The sequence below is a fragment of the Crocodylus siamensis genome, chromosome 5 (assembly GCF_052110815.1).
Source record: "Crocodylus siamensis isolate JL-2025a chromosome 5, ASM5211081v1, whole genome shotgun sequence".
In the NCBI taxonomy this organism is placed as follows: Eukaryota; Metazoa; Chordata; order Crocodylia; family Crocodylidae; genus Crocodylus; species Crocodylus siamensis.
In genome coordinates, this window is record NC_143399.1 from 121,125,142 (window position 1) to 121,145,488 (window position 20,347).

The 20,347-nt window shown below is 38.3% G+C and overlaps 1 protein-coding gene across 1 annotated transcript in view; it reads right to left on the reverse strand.

Annotated features, from left to right (window-relative positions):
- Positions 1–17,852, reverse strand: part of POU6F2 (POU class 6 homeobox 2) — a 421,158-nt gene extending 403,306 nt beyond the window's left edge. The window contains exon 1 of the mRNA XM_090048651.1: positions 17,748–17,852. Within this exon, the coding sequence (XP_089904777.1) occupies positions 17,748–17,852 (105 nt within the window). The remainder of the gene's footprint in view (positions 1–17,747) is intronic.
- Between the last annotated feature and the right edge of the window lie 2,495 nt (positions 17,853–20,347).

Sequence of the window (20,347 nt, forward strand, 5' to 3'; positions counted from 1 at the left end):
TGACGGGGGGCAAGCTCGGGGTCAGGTCCCATGCTGGTCTGCCCACCTGTCTCCATGGGGCAGTCCACCCAGTCTCGCCTGCCACGACTTTGTTGTTTTCATAAACTGCTGGTATAATGTGGGAAGCTGCCCATTACTGCCCCAATGCCAGGAGGCGCTATCTGCAGCTCTGACCTCTCCTACACCACAGCCCATGCCTTGAAGATGGTATCACAGTTCTTAACATCACTGGCCCTAAACTGGGCCCCATAATCCTGCAGTCTGGACCCCACCTGGATCCTTCCAATCAGGCGGCCTATTCTGCCTTCATTCTGAGCTACCTTGCTCCCTGTACTCTTCCCCCTCTTGGGCATGCCCCTCCTCCCAGGACCTTTGGCTACACAGGCCCTGGTCTCATCTCCAAGGCCAGTCAGAAGCCCAGGCCCTCAGCTCTTAGCATTCTCATGGTAAGCCCCTGGCCCTTTTAACTCTCTGGTCCTGGCTCCAGCATTGACCATTCGAGGGTGCCTCAAGTCAGGCTTCTTGAGCATCTAGCCCACTCCCTCATGGGTCCACCTTCTCGGCCCTGCTATGGCTTACCCACCTGGTTGTGGAACCTGGGGTTATTAAGGCATCCCAACCCACCTTTCACTGGGGTGGTAACTGGCCTGGCATTTCCTGGGGAGTCCCTCACTGCCAGGGGCTCCACCAGGCCACCCATCCCTGGCAGGGTGCAGTTTTAGGTCGTGCCCAGGACCAGGAGTCTCTAAACCATCCCCATAAGCTCCTGCCTTTACTGCCAAGATGTTTCATACAGACTTTCAGCCAGGTGATGTTTCTGCCTAGCTGCCAGCAGCAAAGTACTGTGTTTATATAGGCAGCCAGTGCTTTAAAATGGCTGTAGCAATCAAGCACACACTGGCTGCTTGACTCAGCCCTTAAAGTGGCAGGCACTGCAAGTGCACTGCCACAAATGCACCAAGTGTTTAATGTTTCAGGCACCTGATTAATGAAGATAGGCTAATTTATGGTCCCATTAAATTTGATAAGAGTTTTGCCTTTTTCTCCCAATAGTATGGGATTTGACCTATTTTCTAATTTTGGTTTTGGATATGATGGTGGTTGATATTGATGCACAGCATTATCATACACAGTTTATTTTCCTTCTTCTCAATCTTCCGTTTTTCATGGATGCTCAAATGCATGGCAAAATAAATATTTCATCTCTCCAACCTGAGACCCGTGCCTCACATGACCCCCAATACAGTGAATACTCAAAATAATGCTCAATGACTCAATACTCAATCACTTACATCAAACAACCTTCAATTAATGAAGAATAGATGAATTTAACAGATTAATATTTTACACTGGTTATAAATTATGGAAGTTTTTATAAAGAATTAATAGAGTTTGGGGGCCAATCCTAGTCTTACACCTGCATCTTTATTAGGTATTATACCATCCACAGTGGTGCTTGGCAGACACTTTCTAAGACAGGTCCTTAAGTTTATATTTTAAATAAATACTAAATAATAAATACTAAATAGATAAGGATGGATGGAGGGGACATAATATATATATACTTTTACTATACCATTTGTTAGAGGCATAACATACAAATACTACAACTGGGGAAGCTCTCTCACCTTTCTCCCACTAAGCAGTGTGCAGAAGCAGTAGCAAACAGAGGTACAACAATATGTGTCATGGAATGCAGGGTGTTCTGGGAACTGTAGTTCTTTAGAGTGCCAATGGAGTTTGCTGCTGCTGTGGGGAATCTTTCATCCTGTTTTTTTGCAGATGAAACCTATGTTGGGAAAGCAAAAAATTGCTAATTTTCATGGCAGGTGGAGTTAATTCTCCCCTTCAACAACAGTGAACTCCACTGCTGCTCTATAAAACTGCAGTTCCCAGAAAACCTCACCCATGCTTCCACAATGTGCAGCTGGGAAGTGCAAGACAAGCAGGGAATGGGAAAATGAGATCCCTCTCCCCTTAGATGGCACCCAGAGCATGTGCTCCATGCAGCTACCCCACATTACACTACTGCCATGTGTCTACCCTTATCATAGCTTTCTTCTCTTTTATAAGTGATTATGCCTAATATGCCTTATGCCTTTCTTCTCTAATACGCCTAATTCCCCTGATTCTAACCCATTCCTCTAATGCTGTAATAAGATGATAAAGAATATTTTGTAAAAAAAGTAACCATTTAATTTTCTGGTTCTAAAAATACCCTAATCCCCATTTCCCGTTCTCTTCCTGATCATTCATTCTTTTTTCCCTTTACACATCAATGTCCTGCCTCTCCTCATACTTGCTTTTCTACATCCTCTTTTTCACAACTATCCCCTTCCCTCTGCACAAAGAACTCTCTCCTGCATAAACAGGCAGTGTGTACTAGCAGTCTGTTCCTAGTTCTCCTTCTGTAATGTGTAACATTTGTACTACATTATGGATAGATTACAGCTGCAATTGTGAATAATGCTAGAGGGAGCTAAGTAAGTTCTCAGAAAATTATCTTCTCCCTCCCCAAAAGTAGAAATTGTTAAGAATAAAAGCAGCCAAAAGCTGCTGAAAGCAGCAATTATATCTGTTAAAATCAGAAGAAAATAATAATTCAATGTTTGTTTCTCTAAATTACCTGTAGCTTTTTATTTTACAGGAAAGGAGCAGTGCTCATTGAACAATAAGTACTAGACATTTTATGTGGAAAAATGAAACATCTAGTTCTGAAATTCTTTCATATGGCAAAGGTATCAGTAGCCATGTGAAGGCTTAAGACAGTGAAGAATCATGCACTTGGCTCTAAATGTAAGGGACTCTAGCTGCTTCAAAGTCATTAAAATCAGTGTAACGTGGGTGCCTAAATACCTTTACAAATCTGATCCTCAGTCCTCAGGCCAAGTTCCTCCTGAAGTTGATGAAAGTTTCCCTGGTGAAGGATTGAGTAAGCACTGGAGTTGGGTTAAATGTAGTTTTCCTGCCAAATTTTAAATTTCATCTTTAAAAATTCATCAATTTTATTTTACAAAAACACTCGAAATATGATTTTCCCCCCTAGTTTGCATGTGTGCTTTCTTAGGTTTTAATACACTGAAAAAATAGCAATCACATCATGTGCCATTAACATCCACATTATTCATCAGCAGGGCTGAAACCTTTAGATCCACATATGGACTTTTACCACTTAAGGAAATGAAGTAACTTGTCTTCAGTTGGTTGTCATTCTATATGTGAGGGCATTAGGGAGGGATGGGACATTTTCCAAGTAGGTTTCACAAACTTGCTGAGCATGGAGGATGAGCTTCCACTCTAGGCTTAGGAGGGATGTTATCTAGTAGATACAGACTGTCCTTCCTACACAGACCCTTTAGACCATAATCCCTACAGCCTGGTCCTGTCCCAGGTCACAGACCCTTTTTCCCACACCTTGCCCCATTCCCCTGTCATAGTCTCCCTGTCATAATCCGACTCTCGCGCCTCCAGACTCCCCTTCTTGTCCCCAGCACCCGCTCCCAGCAATTTCCTCTGCATCCAGATCTGTTTCTCCAGCTTCTCCTCAGATCTGTCTTTCCCTCCCACTCTCGCCTCCAACTGACACCTCCTCGCATACCCGTATTCCCTATCCTCATAGTCACCCAGTACTTGTCTCCTCCTGGTGCCTCTTGTCCAATCTCAGTGTTCTTTTTTGACTCCTTTTCGTATTCTGGTCTCCTTGCCCAGACAACCAAAGTCTTCCCTAGCCCAGTTCCTAATGTACCCTTTCCCTTCCCTACCAGTCTCCATACCCTAATTCATGCTGAAAAGAGTCTCCCGCAAGGGCCCCATAGGGAAGGAGCACTCAGAGCACAGGAGGTACATGCTCTCTGTCAGAGCTTCCTAAACAGGCATCCCAACTGGGCCAAGCAGTTGAGCCATAACACCTGCCCTTGATTTCTCTATAATGAAATTGCCCAAGTTTTCTGTGAAAGAAAGGAACTGGATTTGTTGCTGAAAGTGCTGCTCACCTATTTTAAGAAAACCTGCAACCTCAGGCTGCAGGCACACTTTGACATAGCCTCTGTCTGTTCTAGCAAGTCTTGCATTCACTGCTCCTTCTGTTTCCCTTAGCTCCTGACTCGGGCTTGGTTCTTCCTGATTTTGACCTCAAATTTCCCCTGGAACTAGGCACTGGCTCTCAGACCCCTGGTTTCTGATCTCAGCTCCCTTCTTGTATTGCACCTCTCGGATTTTGTCTCTTGGTCCTCCTGGAACTTGGTTCCCATGTCCTCAGCCCTCTGACCTAAACCCAGCCCAGCACTCTGGTAACCTGCACTCCTGCTATGCTGACCCCCTACTCACTCCTAATGGCCCACCTGTAAGCCAAGATGCCTGTGTCCCAGCCAAACCCTTACACTCTCTACTTTCATTTGAGATCTCTAGACCTAAACTCAGTGTGACTCACAGCAGCAAATATAAAAGGAATCCAGCCTGGCAAAACAGCTGGTGCAAGATAAGTTCCCTCCCTTTTTAACTTGGTATAATTTGTCTGTCTGTCTGTCCAAACGATAAATGGAAAATGTAAATACTAGCAACAGTTCAAAGGCTTATATCTTGGTCAAGCTTGGGTAGATTGTCACTGAGATAGAAAAAATGCATCCCAGATACAAAGTTCTCCTACAATCCATATTTCATGCATATTTCCCAAAGCATGGAATATTAGAACTTCTCAAAAATAAGGTCACTGGGATTTTTAAAACAAAGCCATATTTTTTTCCTAGTTTCATTTTTGGAAATTGCTGAACCATATTCACTGACAATTTCCAAAAACTAATTTAGCTTGAGAGAAACAACTGACATGGAAAATCTCACGTTATAAAGAGAAAAAAATTATAAGCAACCAAAAGCAAGGTCTTATAATGGGAAACCTTATTAATAAAAGGAGCTACTAGCTAGCCTATAATTTTCACTTGGACTTTCAAAGAATATGAGCCCTGAAGGCAGTGTACTCAAAGACCCAGAGAAAAAGTGCCCTATCGCACTCTGTACAAACCCTTACACCTCAGACAAGCAGCGGTCCTGGATAGTTTTAGACAGAACTATGTCTGTTGAAAAGGAGTTATGAGTAAAAAGTCTACTTAATGCACATGGAGAAGAAGTAAAAATTGCAGACTGCTTGCAGTGCCCAGCACTATTTTTGCAGTCTTTTTCATTAAGTTCCCACTCTACCACTGATTGGCCGAGGGGGCCTGGCGGCCCCGCCCCTTGCTACCGACTGGCTGAGAGGGCTACCCTTCATGCAGCCCTGCCCCTCACTGCTGATTGATGGAGAGGGGCGAGGCTGAACAAAAGGCAGTTCTTGTGGCCAAACAGCAGCAGAGGCAGGAAGGGGTGGCCACCATCCTGAACGCTCCCCTTTGTGCTGGCTAGCAACTTCCCTCCCCACACCCAACAGGCTGCAAGGCTGGGCTGCATTCCCGTTGGAAAGCCAGCATTTTATTTTTAGTAAATTTTTCCTTTCCTTTAGTAAGTTTCCAGCTGTTCTGCACAAAATTGTAGGGACTGCCTCCTTTTTTGTGGTTTATGTGAAAATCATGAAATCATGGATTAGTACATCCCTAGTTTTGAGGGATGAAGAATAAGCAGTGTGAGTCTCAAAGAGGGCTTGTAGGACAACCCCCAACCCGACAAAAAATCATAGTTTCTGAAATAATTCTCCAATTTATCTGAATTTAAAAGTTTCTTATTAACTTAAGTTATTGTCATTAATGTTGATTCACCTCCCCTCTTGTTTGACCCATTTTTGTTTTTGTTGAAGAATTGTCCTGACAATATGAAGTACAGAAAGACGGAATTTAACCAGCATCAGTTCTCATAAATTTCACCTAATTTGTTTTTTTACTGATCCAGGTTTAGTAACTAAATGATGCACTGGAAACACAGACAATTGTCATATGTTCTAGAAAACACACTGAGCCCATGGGGTAAAAAAAGGAAAAAGAAATATATTAAGCTTTTTAGTTCTGTCAAGTGAGTAGCTCAACAGAAGACTCATTTAAAAAACATAATACATTGGATTGGTTGAGAAAGCCACCTTTGGGCACGTATAGATGAAGCTGGGGCCCTAAATTGACATGGTGGGTTTTTAAAAACACCACTTCAGTTTAGGGCCCTTTAAAGCCCCGTGTTGTGCATACACCCAAATTTACCTGCCTCCCTGGTGGCAGGGAGAGGAGGACGAGCTGCTGGCAGGTGGAGCGGTCCCTGGGCTGCAGAGGGGCTGGTGTTTCCTTCTTTGGCAACAGCAGCCCCTCCCCCCAGCAGTACCCACCCGCAGGCATCTGGCTTGGGCGGTCCCGGGGGGCACTGCAGCTGCAGAGGGAAGCACCAGGGCCCTGCACAGCTTAGGCAGGCAGGCAGGCTCCAAGGGAAAAAGAAAAAGATCAGACTGGATGCTTTTTTTTTTTTTTTTTTTTACTTCGGCAGTCTGCCTTCCTGGGCTGCTGCCAGGCTGCCTGCCTGGGCTTCCTGCAGAGCCCTTGAGCTGCACAGAGCCCGGTGCTTTGCTCTGCAGCTATAGGGCATCAAATTAAAACTCCTTAGAGTGAATTACACCACTGAATTTGCTACAGGAGCCGGAACTACTGCACAATATGCCGCTGACGCGTGCAAATACCAACACCATTAAAGTGGTGCAGAAGCATTTAACCTGCTTTAAAGTGCACACGTGCCCGTTTAGTCTACCCATAGCCTTTATTTCATTTTGGTTTGCTGTTTTCTTACTGAATATTGTAGTTTTCCGCGTGCTTATGCAATTGTGAATGGTGTTATTGATGCCAGTAGAGATACTGATAGGCATAAAGCATGTAAGACTTGGCCCTTCTGACTTATTGTTTGTACTTTAATTGGTCAGCTGGTGAACATTTGTTTGTTGGTACATGTCTTATCACCACTTTTGTGTAATTTCTGAATGCTTTCAGATCTAGGCATATTTATACATAGTAAAATAGTATAAAACAGACTCAGACAAAGTCTGTTTTCTACTATTCTGACACTATCAAGGGGACTTCTTAATACTCAGTTCACAAAGTGTAATTTATTTATATGCTTTAGAAGTGCATAAAGCAGTGGTGCTTTTAATCTTTGTTCTGTTTGTCACTTTATTTGTTGGTTATATCTCACAGTCTTTAATTAGTCAAAACAATGAGCTTTACTTGAAAGTTTGCCCACGTAAGGACGGCAGCATTTTACCACATGAGCTTACAGGCTGGTGCTGATCTCAACAGCAGTGGCAATATTTTATTTATTCATTTCTTGGATTTATATGCTGCCCTTCCCAACAAAGGCTCAGAGTGGCTTACAGTAAGAGAACATAATCACTTATAAAAGAGAAGAATGAACAAAAGAACAAAATAAGAGAACAAAACTTATGAAATCAAATAGAAGATCAAACAAAATAAAAAACCCATAACCCCACAAACAATTTCCCAGTTTAGTCTTACTTGCTAACTGTGTGCCCAAATAGGAAGCTCTTACAGTGCTTCTGCAAGATTACCAAGCTTGGCCTCTGGAATGTCTCAAAGGGAAAGGAGTCTCAGAGCTGAGGAGCAACTGCAAAGAACAACTCTCCATACATTTTTGTCAAGAGAATTTGATGCATTGATGGCACTTTCAGGATGGGGCATAAGGGAGAAAGTTGTTCCTTAGGTACTTAGGGCCTCATAGGTCCAAACCAGCACTTTGCATTGTAAGTGCTGGTTACTGCAGAAAGTTACTGGAAGCTATTGCAGACTCTGGAGCACTTGACAATCTAATCAGAGATCAGGACCAGACACTTAGAGTCTTTTACAGATGTGTGTTTTTTAATCATCTTTCTGAGTTATTTTTTTTCTGTGCTAGGGAAGAAGGAAACTGGCTTTAATATACACCAGATTTACAATCCACCTACCTACTCCTGATGAAGTTCCCATGGTTTCTGAAGTGACATCATGGCATACAACCACCACAGAATTTCTTTTCTCAGCACATGGGCCAGATAAAATCACTACTCCTCTATACACTTCTTAATTCAATAAAATATTGTGCAGTTTCACAGACAGAAGGATATGCTACTGTAACTACGTGCAACTACAACAGCATGTGTTTCTTCAGTATCCATCATGAAAGAGTCAAAGGGTGCTTCATAATCCAGTCCAATACTGGATACAAACTTTTAAATAAATAAATGGTGATTTAAGGATTTACAAAACACTAGATCAAAAAAGGTAATCTTCAAGATCAAAAAACTATAGTGATGGGCACTGTATCAGGACTTGAACAGTAAAAACCCAAAGCTTTTTTGAATGTCTGCAGGGCTTATATGTGCAGTTAAAGTTTATAATAAAGCAACACTGATTCTCTAATTCAGTAGCAATCTTCAATTTTCCATTTTCTAAAAATGCAGCATGGGTTTAATAATATACTGAGAACAACATTTACAGATAACAAATATTGATCTTGTATTTTTTTTTATTTGGGCATTCACAGTACAGATTTTTTTTTTCTTATTTTGGATGTTCTAAAAATAAAGTATTTTATATTTCACATATAATATCTGTGTTTTTACACACACACACACACACAACTTCTCTCACAAAACTGAAAAATACAAAGTTGCTTACAGTCTGAAGGCCAGTTTAGGCCCTTGATTGTACATGTGCAAAATCCACTGAAGCCAGTTGTCACCAGACTTAGCCTCATATACATTTAAGCACATATGTAGCTTTACTTAAATAAGCAGCCCCACTGCAATGGGACCATTCATTTGAGACCTGTTTTTAGGATTACTGTGTAAATTAGCAACACCAAGGGATGTGATAATTTACTGTACAGAGTAGCTGCTACCCTCATATCCTTGTTTTAAACAGCACTTAGGTATACCTTCGTCATGGTTTGAAACCTGTGCACACTTCTCATTGATTTATGAGCAAATTCTGGTCTATTTTGGTGGGTGGATAAATACGGCATCAAAACTTGTGGAAACCCCATCTCCCCCCACTCCTCCCCTTCAATATCTGACCATGGGCATTATATCCCACAAACCATCACTTCTGCCTACTGTTCAGGCAGCATCTTGTCAAATCTGGCTGCAAGATTAAGTTTCCTGATTCTGAATTCAATATTGGATCCCTTAGGATATAAGAACCAAGCTGGAACATTCTGTTTGTGGGTTTTTTTTAAAAAAATGGATAAAACTGTTTCAGCTCTGAGACCTCAGTTTGCCCTGACTATAATGATAAATCTTTATGAATGGCATAAGTGAAATGAGTTTGATGTGCTCTACTTTATTAATCCACATTAGAAACTGTTTTTACATTTCCTGCAATGTTCAGCCTTTACTCCAAAAGACTGAAGGAGTCTTGTTTGCAGGTAATATTTCTACTTTTCATCATCCATCCCAGTAGTTCTCTACATTTTTGGTTTGGAGGCATCCTTCATTTGATGCAAGCCAGCCCTCATTACATGTGAGGCACCCCTCCATAACTTGTGTGAATGGAGTGGCACCTGATTGCAAAATTAATATGTATGTGACAGTGCTTACCTCCTCGCAGAAGGGCCAGAAAGTAGAGGTGGGGAACACGCCAGGCAGGAACAAACCTGAGCCTGCACTTATCTGCTTGTCTCATCATACCTCACTTATTTCCTCCCAACTAGTGGCACCCTTCAAAAGATCTGGCTGCACCCCAAAATGCCACAACCTCATGGCTGTGAATCACTGATCTACTCAAAGAAGGTAGAGCCTGTTCTGTATACACAGACCTGATATTGAACAGGTAGGGAATCTTTTAATTGCTGTGTTGCATAGAACAGGTTATGCCAAGCCTGGCCATTCCTTTGTTAGAGAAGGTTTCCCTTAAACAGTTTAAATTTTTCAAGAAAGTTTGTGTTTTTCTTTCTTTAGCATGTGCTAACTGTCTGATCAAGCCATACAATGAGATGAAGCATCCCCATCTGATATTTTACTGTTGATGTCAAAAGGAACTGAAATATTCAGCTCAAGATGCACAATTCGTACCAGAATCAATGGAAGCAATGGGAATTTGGGGAGGTTCATCACTTCCCAGGGTTTGGCACAATAGCAAGAATTGCATGAAAGGCACTACTGTATTTTTGTTCCTATTTACCTGTTGAAAGGTAGTATTGATATGATTTGATTTTAATAAAAATTACATCTTTAATAACTTTTTAATGCAAGTTTCAGTGAGTATTTAGATGAAATCCCCTATATAGTATATGCAAAAAAATTAGTTCCGAAGCACTTCCATCATAGGATGGTAAAGAGTACTTAAAGGTGACATGGTTCTCACTGTAGATAATGGAATTTTTTAGACAGTTTGAAATAATGACCTAATAAATTATTATTGCTTTAATTGTAGTTGATGTGGTGTTTTTTTCAATACTATATTTTCCATGCAAGGGATAAATCCGCAAGTTCTTGTTTAGACTATGTAGTCTAATAAAATTCCTATTTGCTTCAATATGAACAGAACACAAGTAAAAGTACTGGAGCTTTGAAGCTTGGCCCAAAATGTGGGAGAGCAGTCAGAGGAGTAAACAGTTTAGTAAAATAAATAATAATCTTGATATATCAATAATTATCTACAACAGTATATCTAATCCGCAGTCATTTTATTTAGTATTAGCACCAGGTTCATTAATCTGCTTGTAAAAGGTTCATGTCCTGTTATTTTCTCTTCCTTTAAATTCTCGTTTTCATAGCAGGGGGTAACTAAAAAGCACTTTTGTCTTTTACTTTGTCCCCTTATTATTTTTCCTTTATGGAAGTGCCATTACACAGCTGGATTGTATCTTCTGAACACAGAGAAGATGAGATCCCTGAAAATGTTCGAAACTTATAAAACAAAAATTACTTGATGGAAGCAGCAGCTGAAATAGCGTAGGTTGTTTTTAACGTTTTTACCCCCTTTTGCTTAAGAACCTGCTTCTCTTTGGAATGCCCTTGTCTGTTTTCAAGCTAGTCCTCACTCAGATCTCAGTTCTGCAAATGGGCTACTCAAATGAGATAGTCCATACTTAGGAAGCAGTCTAAGCAATGTCCACAGGGATAATCACACAGCCTCATGCAAGTTTGAGCCATATTACTTATTAAACTTGCTGTAGCTCTGAGATTTGTTTAAGAGTGGAAAATGAAATTAAAACTCTCAGTGATCCTGACAGGTCTAGCTTGGTAAACCCTTTTTCACATGAACAAAAAAAATTGCAGGACAGCACTAGGACTATTCCTGTAAGTACAGGCCACTTACATAAGTAAGAGTATCAATATCAAGCTTTAAGATCTCAGCCCTGAAAACACTCATAGGCTTCACTTTTAAGTGCATGATGAGTCGTATTGGAGTCAGTGGATTCATATGAATAAAATAAGTTCAGAAATTCTTGCAGAACCCAGACCTAATTGCCAAAAAACTGTGCCCCATATGTGAACTGTGAAAGCCTCTTTATTAGCGGCATCAGCCACAGTTATTATTTCAGTCTTTATTTGTAAATACATGTGAATATTAAATTTACACCCTTGGTTACAAAGGATACCTCAACAAAAAGCTTCTCTGGCTCCACGCCTCCTTCTCTCATTGCCACTTTCCAAATAGTTACGAATTTAGAACATTCTCTTGATCTTCAAAATTTTCTTTTGATCTAACAGTTACATAAAACTCTCCTATAGAACGGCACTACCAGTCAACAGAGAATCAGTAACAAATATCAACAACTAATCTCTCTCTTTTGAAGAAAGTCCTACATATCACAGAGGTTTCAAAGCCAGCGATAAAACAAAAAGCCTGCAGCTATAGTCCATTTACCTGTAGCCCTGACATCCTTGAAAAATAAAAATGTTCCCAAGCCTTAAATTACTCTCTTTAATCCTAATTGTCAGCTCTAATTATACAACAGTCTGTATTGCAACTGTTTAACTGACATTTAAATCAGACACCCCTGTATTTATTAGCAATGACAGTTACTCAATAAGCAACCTGATCCTGATCCTGCAAGCTGCTATTCATGTGGGTAGTCTCCTGGAGCCCAGGGTGGAATAAGGAGTCAGGATTACTCACACAAGTAAAGCCTTCGGTCCCAATTCAGCAGAGTGCTTAAGCATGCACTTATATTTTAAACATGTGTGTAAGTCCTAATAACTTAAATGAGATTTAAAATTAAAAGCAAGCAGAACGAAGGCCTCTCACTCTGAGAGCCTGCTTCCTGACAGGTCAGCACAGCAGCTGTTACAATTACGGTGCAATGGGAAGCTTTGCAAGCACGTGCCACAAAGAGAAGTTATTCACCAACACAAGGATATTTTACCCTACTCTCATCTTGTGTTGGAAATGCTATACACATTTGTCTTCAATTGTCCTTTTATTTTCTTCAATTTGAGTTTTAGTCCAGATCAGAGGAGGAAAATAAAAGTCTTGTTACAGCTACAGGTCAGTGAAAGATAAGAGGCTCAGCACAGTCACTTCCATGTACTGTACATAGGAAAGTGGCCCAGATTGGTATTTAGTTTATCAGACTAGAATCTAGGAGCCACAGCAAAGGTACTTGAATGTAAATGCACTGCAGGAAGATAAACATCTACACCACTGAAGGAGTGTAGCAAGCCCAGCAATTTAAAGGTCATATCTTATGCATTATTGTTCTTTTAGAGTTAAAACAATGGTGAATATACCTAGACTTCAGATCACTGCTTTTTAAACATTTGACTTCATTATTGCCTTGCCTTCAGCTACCAACTATAATGTTAGATAGCAGAGTAGCATGGGATAAAAAGCCAGGGAAAAGAAAAATCCACTAAGAAAAAAAATATTAAAAACATTTTTGGAGGGCTAATATCAATTAAAAACTGATTTTGGTGCAAAAGCAGGAAAATATACAAGTATTTGAAAGAAAATGATAAAAATCCATATTTTATACTTTAAAAGGAAAAGTCAGCAGATCAATGCATTCTTTTGCAGGAATCCAGGACTAGGACCAAAGAATTTACATATATTAAATTAACTAGATCCAAACTCCCCTACAACAAATATTTATATTGTAAAATATTACAGCCACATTCCTGCATCTCCTTACAATAATAATTCTTAAGGATACACTATACTAGAGAGCATATAAAAGAGCGTCTTTCTGTGGAGATGGAATGCTTCATTATCAGAGTACCAGCATGTTCATAAATATTAAAAAAAATGGTTTTGAAGTTTTTAGACATGATTCTTTTTGTTTACATTGCTTCACCAGTATTGAAACAATGTTCAATGTGTACCTGTCCATAACTCTCACTTTCTCTGACTACAGAGCACAACTGTTGGTAGTTACATAGGGCAATTATGTCAGTGGTGGTTGTTCAATAAGTAGATGGGGGAGAAATCCTATTGACCTTACTCATGCAAGTAGTCGTGTATGTCACAATGGGACTAATCTTGCAAGAGAGATTAAGATTTGGCCCAACATATATACAAAAGGGATTACTTAATATGTACTTTTAAATAGACATTTTGTGCATTATTATAAGAGTACATTTTATATGTTCCTTATAGACTGCACGTTTAAGATAAAAATGTTCTCTACATTATTACCTGAGGAATTGTTTGATACACTTTCCAGAAAAAAATTATACGTCTCGTCTTCATTGATTAAAAATTATCCTGCTGCAAATAAATTAATCTGCATTACAAAATAAAACCAAACTCACTCATTTTACTTTTCTGATTGAGGTTTTAAAAAGTGACTAGTGAGTCAAAGACATGAGTGACTCCTCCAAGATATCTATTCTACTTGCTCTTAAGTAATTAAAAAATGAAAAAGAAAAATAAACAGCTCAAGAAACTGAAGAGGAAACCCAGCTATGCTACAGCAACATATCAATCTCATAAATTGGTCTTCTGAGCAGAACTCTCAATGGAAAAAGAGCATGTGTTTACCCTTGCATAAATAGCTTTTGTTAGATTATAAGATCATATGGAGGATGCTATTTAAATATATAAAATAAACACGGTTAATACTTAGAAAAGGAACCCAAACATACTAATAATATTTACAAGCTCCTGCCTATTTGAAGATTTTTACCTAATTTACTTCATCTGTTTTTATTGCCATCTAATTTAATATGCCTCTCTTCTACTATATTTGCAAGAAAACCAGAGAACACAGAAATGTGCAGCCAGCCTGGGCCCTCAGGCCTGTGGATCAAGATGGCAGGCTGGCCTTGGTTCCCCTGGGGATAGCAGAGCCAGAAGGGTGATTGGACACAGTGACCTGTCTGCATGAGATGAGACAAAAACAGGAGGGCTGTAATGCTGATGAACTAACCTGTCACTCACAAGCTCAGGTCTGCAAAAAAAAAAAAAAAAGAAAAAAAGAAAGAAAGAAAAAGGAAGAAGGAAAGAAAGAAAGGTGCAGTTAATATTTAGTGACGACAGTAGGTGGGAAAATTTAGTATAATTTGAATAATACACACAGATAGTAACTGGCTAGTTTGGGTGGCTTCAGGATGAAGGGGCAGCCAGGTTCCAAATCTTCTTAATTGTTCATGTAAAAGGAGAGAAGGAAAATAAATGTAAAAAGATAATAACTGTTATCATGGTTCACATGTAAGGAAGGTTGCTACAGACTACTGCTGTCAAGGATCAGGGTTTGATTCCAAACGTTCCAGTTACGAATCAAAATCACAATGAGCAATGAGCTTCTAGATCTTGACATGCTAGGCAAGGAGGTTGTTCTTCAGAATACTTGCCTCCTTAATTGCTTGCTTGGGGGAGGAAAAATCCAGAGGGAAGGTATACAAGCAATTCCGCACCTTAGATCCAGTACACCCAGCTGCTAGCTAATGGTTAATATTGTAGCACTATGTCTACCAATGCCATCACCAGTGGGAACCGCTGTGGACAGTGGTGCTTGGAGACAGATGAAATCAAGATTAAAAAAAATGAAAACAAAGTGGGGAATGCCTGTAATAATGAAAAATACTTTGAGCTGAGTGAGAATGCCTTTAAACTAGCATGCTTAAGCCATTCACAGACTTATGCCTGAACTATAAATAACTTGTAGTGTGCATTTGTACAGTGGTGTACATATAGTTTAGATTCTTAATTATGTACATTTTCAGCCCATAACTAGTAAATAAGAGACCATTTCAGATTTTGGCAAGATCAGCCAAAATAGCATGTCTCCATAGGCAAAGAAAAATCCTGTCCTAAAATGAACATTTAATGGTAAACATTTCTTTAATGTTTGCGACTGGAAAGTTAAGAAAAACTCTTAAACAACTTTTTGCCAGTGCTGTGGTTTCACCAAGTGAGTCTTATATTTTAAACATTAGCATGTATAGAATATGTAAAGATTTATATATGCAATAACAGATGTACATTTCATTTTTGAAAGATTTTATGGAATGGAGGATATGTTTCCTGAAAGTTATTTCTCTTATCTTGTTTTACAACCACAGATAAATAATTTTCCGAGTTCATCAATATAAGCAACATATAGTGATTGCTATGTGCCTTCCAAATTTTAAATAACAGTTTTCATTTAATAACCAAAAAAACAGTGTCAACTGTTTTAAATGAAACAGTAAAGTATTCTAATTTGTTTAAGTATTATCATGTACATATTGATAAAAAGAAAGGAAATGATTTAATTGTTTCAGTTAATTTACATTAGAAGACTGTGTGTTTGAGCACCTACACATAAAAATAGATATGTACGTACACATGTACACTATGTGCACACATACACACCCACACATATAGCTGAAAGATGTTCAGAATATATATCTGACTTACCCATTAAGTTATATGGTAATAATATGTTTTAAATCTAACATAAAAAGCAAACAACCCAGCTGCCTAAATTGCTAAATGTATTTTTTCTTTGAAGTGCATGCCCTTGTTATTGATTTTTGGGAAATGAACTACAATACAATATAAATATTTTTCAGACATTCACCTAACTTTTTTTTAATTGATGAACATGAAAAGTTACACACAACATTGTCCATATCCATTCCGTTGTAAAAAAATCACTTAAAGCTCATAAGTATATGTAAAAAAGCTGACTTACATTTTCATATGTGCCATGTAAAAAGTTACATTAAAAGTATGTTACAGATATCAAAACCTCTGAGATTTTTCAAACCTTCAAGATACATTTTTGTCAGCTATACATATGTAAATGCTCACCATCATATTTGCTTTTCTACTATTGAATGTATCTACTTAACAGTGAACAAGTTTTCACAGAAAGGTAATTAATACTCTGAAATATATTTTTGCATGCAGTTTTACAAAGTGGCACATATTTGTCAGTATAAAGTAGTTGTCTAATAGGAAGTTGTTAATCTTAATGTTTGAGGGATTTTTAATAAAAAATGTGTCTTCTGTTTTTAAAATATTTAAAGCACTACAAGTCTGTAGTAAACGTGGTATTACATATCTATCAATTTCTACCTAAAAATGCATTAGTGTATATGATCATATTAATAAACCATGTGCTTTGAGAGACTTCTGCTTTGCCACAATGTTGTTGAAAATAGTATGTAGGATGTGTATTTTTCCATCACTGCATCAACATATAAGAGACACAAATATACTGTCATCACTTTAGCAGCATGTGTCCACTACACTAGAAACATATGCAAAAAAAAAAAAAACAAACAAACTTTTGAGAGTTCATAAATATCCTTTACCAGAGACTGATTTACAAGTCAACGGTTAATGAGAAAGTGTTGAGTACTTAAAATTTTGTTAGGAAAAAAAAAAAAATCAGCTACCCTTTCTCCACTCCTATTGCACTCAGGAAAACAGCCCTCCCTATGCAGCAGGACACTGTAATTTCTTTCACCACTTTAGGTTATTATTTGAAGGCAAATGAAAAGACAATGATTCTTCTCTCTTCTGGTTATGCTCAAAACACAACATTTAAGGCAGACATAAAACTACAGACTTATCAGAAATCACAAAACAGAAAGAGAAGGACTCACTGACCCATTTGGAAGACAAAGACGACAAAACGGAAAAGCTCTAAAAATCAGCTTGTGAGGCCTCTGAGAGATATTCTTCTGGCATTTCATCACAGCAGCCCCAGACCAGTTCACTTCCCTGGATACAGGGAGGGAGAACTAAATAGAGCTGTTTATTAAAGCTGTTGTGCTGGATTGCATTAGGAAGCACGAGCAGACCACCTGGACCTTTCAGATTGTGGCAGTGTTTAATTTGCAGGCTGCCCCTCTGCAGCAGCAAAGACTACTACATTTACCAAGCTCAATCACACATTATCTGGGTTAGAAGTAAAAGCAAAAAAAGAAAAAAAGAAAAAAAGATTAAAAAAAAGAAAAAAAATCCACAGTCTGTAGTATAAGAATACAGTCAATATTAGAAATAATGAACATTAGGAATATAAAGCAACTCCCTAGTAAACATAACACTTTCACTCTTCACTTCTTCCACTGTGGTGTATTTAGACAAAATACACAGGTAAATTAATCAACAGATTTTTGTCAAATCTTAGACTAAATTATAAACTGGGATTATTATAGAAAAGCATGGCATTTTAGGTTTAACTAGTGATTCCATGGTCAGATTAATGTAGTCTTTTGCCTCTCTCACTTTCACTACTACACTTGCTGGTAGCTGAAGATACAGATAGAAAGATGGTACTGTAAATATGAATTATGTGAATCATATGGTTAGACCCTTGTGAAAAAAAATAAAAGGGGAGTTGAGAAATGGCTGACTCCATACCTGACCAATTACAGCTTGCATGGTCCCTGTGTCCTGCTGAGCTGAAAGATCGCAATCCATCATATGTAGTCTTTGAAAAGGAGAATGGGGGTTTCTGGCATGCATCTGTCAATCAACTTCTGCACTCACAACCATCACCAAAAGCAAAGGAAAAAAAGTCAAGCTGCTCCACCAAATAGGATGAAACAGTCATGTGACCTTCAGCACACTCGCACACATACATACTTCCATATAACGTATGAATTTTCTGCAGATATGAAATGACATTGACAAATACCCAATACCAAGTAAATAAAGTGAGACAAACAGCTACTCACCAAAGACAAAACACTTGCTGTAATCTTTAGCCTAAAGATTTAATAAACCTAAAGGTATTTTAAACTGATGCTTTCTTTTACGCCTAAACTTTCCAGATAAGGTGATATAATTTTATATATGCATACAGTGGTCAGAACTTTAACCCTTTGCGCTCTCTCTCAGCTGCTCTCTCTTTTATTTCTTCTCTCATAGTTATCTGTTGGCTGTTAGCTGTTTGATTTCCTGATTTTTCTTCTTTAACTTTCTTTTTTGTCAAAGAGAGCTGTCCTGCTGTGCTTCTTACATATGTGTACAAATAATGAGAAACCAATAAAAAGAAAATGAAAAAAAAAAGATAAAAGAGGAGAAAGTGGTACCTAAGCTAAAAGCTAAAATGTTCCTCACTGAATTACACCATCAGGAATCAAACACCCGCCGACTGGAAAAATATATTTAAATATTATTTTGTGTGAGCTGTGATGAGCACTCAAAATATAAAATATTCAGACTATGTAAATCCTCCTCACAGAATCCTTTCCATTTTGAAGGTTAGCAGAGTTTTGGTTCATTCATTGCTCCACTGAACTGACATAAAATGTTGTTACTTATGATGGCAAACATTACCATTTTTTCTAATGGAAGCAGTTTGTTTCATACATCTTCCCCTCTGAATTAAGATTTGCAAGAATTTCCAAGACTATTTTTTCTTCTTGTCAAAATATATCATGCACTTGTCTCCAAAAACTGAGTGTCATGAACAACACGTTAGAGCATTGATTGCCGATGTATTATTGGCCAGTGATTGCTGAAGGGTGACATTAATGTAACCCACTAGCACTTTAACCCTTTGAGGATCAATAAAGATATTAGACTAACAGCTCCTACCATTTTTGCAGCATTACTATTCAACATAATTATAAATATCAAGCTATCTTTTCCTCCTCATTCCAAAAAACTCGTTACACTGCTATTAAAAATGAGCTAATTTAGAATTATTGTCAGAGTAGAACACAGTGAAAAAACAGGAACAGAACTTACTATTTCAAGGACACTTATATTAGACTTCTTCCATTTAAAACAGTTTTCTTACTAGATTTTTAAATAATTCTTTTTTTAAAAAAGGTATTGACAATTTACCTAAGCACTGCTAATATTATTAATGCCCTTGAAATACTTAGAAATTTACAAGGAAAACGTCTTTTTGCATGAAACTCATATAAGATTGCATGGAATAAAGAAATTCAAGAAGGTCACAAATGTCACATTTTCCACTGTTGCTTTTTACTGAATTTACTAATTATTTTTCGTAACAATATATTAAGATCCAAAGTCAAGAAGACATAGAACTTCATGGAGTGGGTGAGAGTTTATGGTAGAGAAGGAAAAGGGGAAAGATATGTTGATTTAACAATGCATTCTTTGAGTTCCCACAATCCAATTATTTTAAAATTACTAAGCAAAAACTTAAGGGAAATGGTTTTGCTGAATACATAAAACAAACCATAATGGAAATGAGAAAAAATTCACATTTTGACACCCGTAGAGATTCAAAAATGTACCCAGGGCAGCAAAAAATGTAAGTCTAAAAAGTTGTTCAAATCAAGTATTGTAAAAATGATGTGCAGTATTAACACTAGAACTCTTTTCCCTTGGGATTGTTAAGGAGCATTTGAAATGGTACTTCAACATCTGCTCTGCATTTAATTTATAAACATAATTAAAATGCGCCATTTGTGCTGAAATCTTATCTTCCCTTTACCCGTGGAAGAAAACACATCAAACTAATACCCCAGGTTGCATTTTAGTCAGCTGAGAATATGTTGCTGCTTCATTCTTCAAGAAGATGCTATGAAAAAACAGATATTGTTGTAAAGGGCATAATCACCATCAATATGATAAGCATAAGCAAAACAAACAACAGCTGATGCATGGGAAAAGAGGTTGAAGGGTATGCCCAAGCTGTCTCCAGAATAGCAACTTTGCTACAGGCAATTATAGGAATCTAAAAGGAAAGTTAAAGATGTTTTATGGTTTCTTTTTGGGATGAGCCTTCCTGCAGCGGAAAAGTGTGGACTCATTTAAAATTTCCTTAGTTCTTTTAAGCAGACAAATGCCATGCTTACTTCTATAGGGATTTTATTACCATAGACACTGGTCTAGACATCTTTTCACAACATATCCCTCAGTATACACCCAAGCCATTGACATACCACCTTACATACAAAGGGTGGGTCCCCACGTGCAGGGGGTGGGGATGGTTTGTGGCACCATAAACCATATTCGGGGAAAATGAACACGTTCAC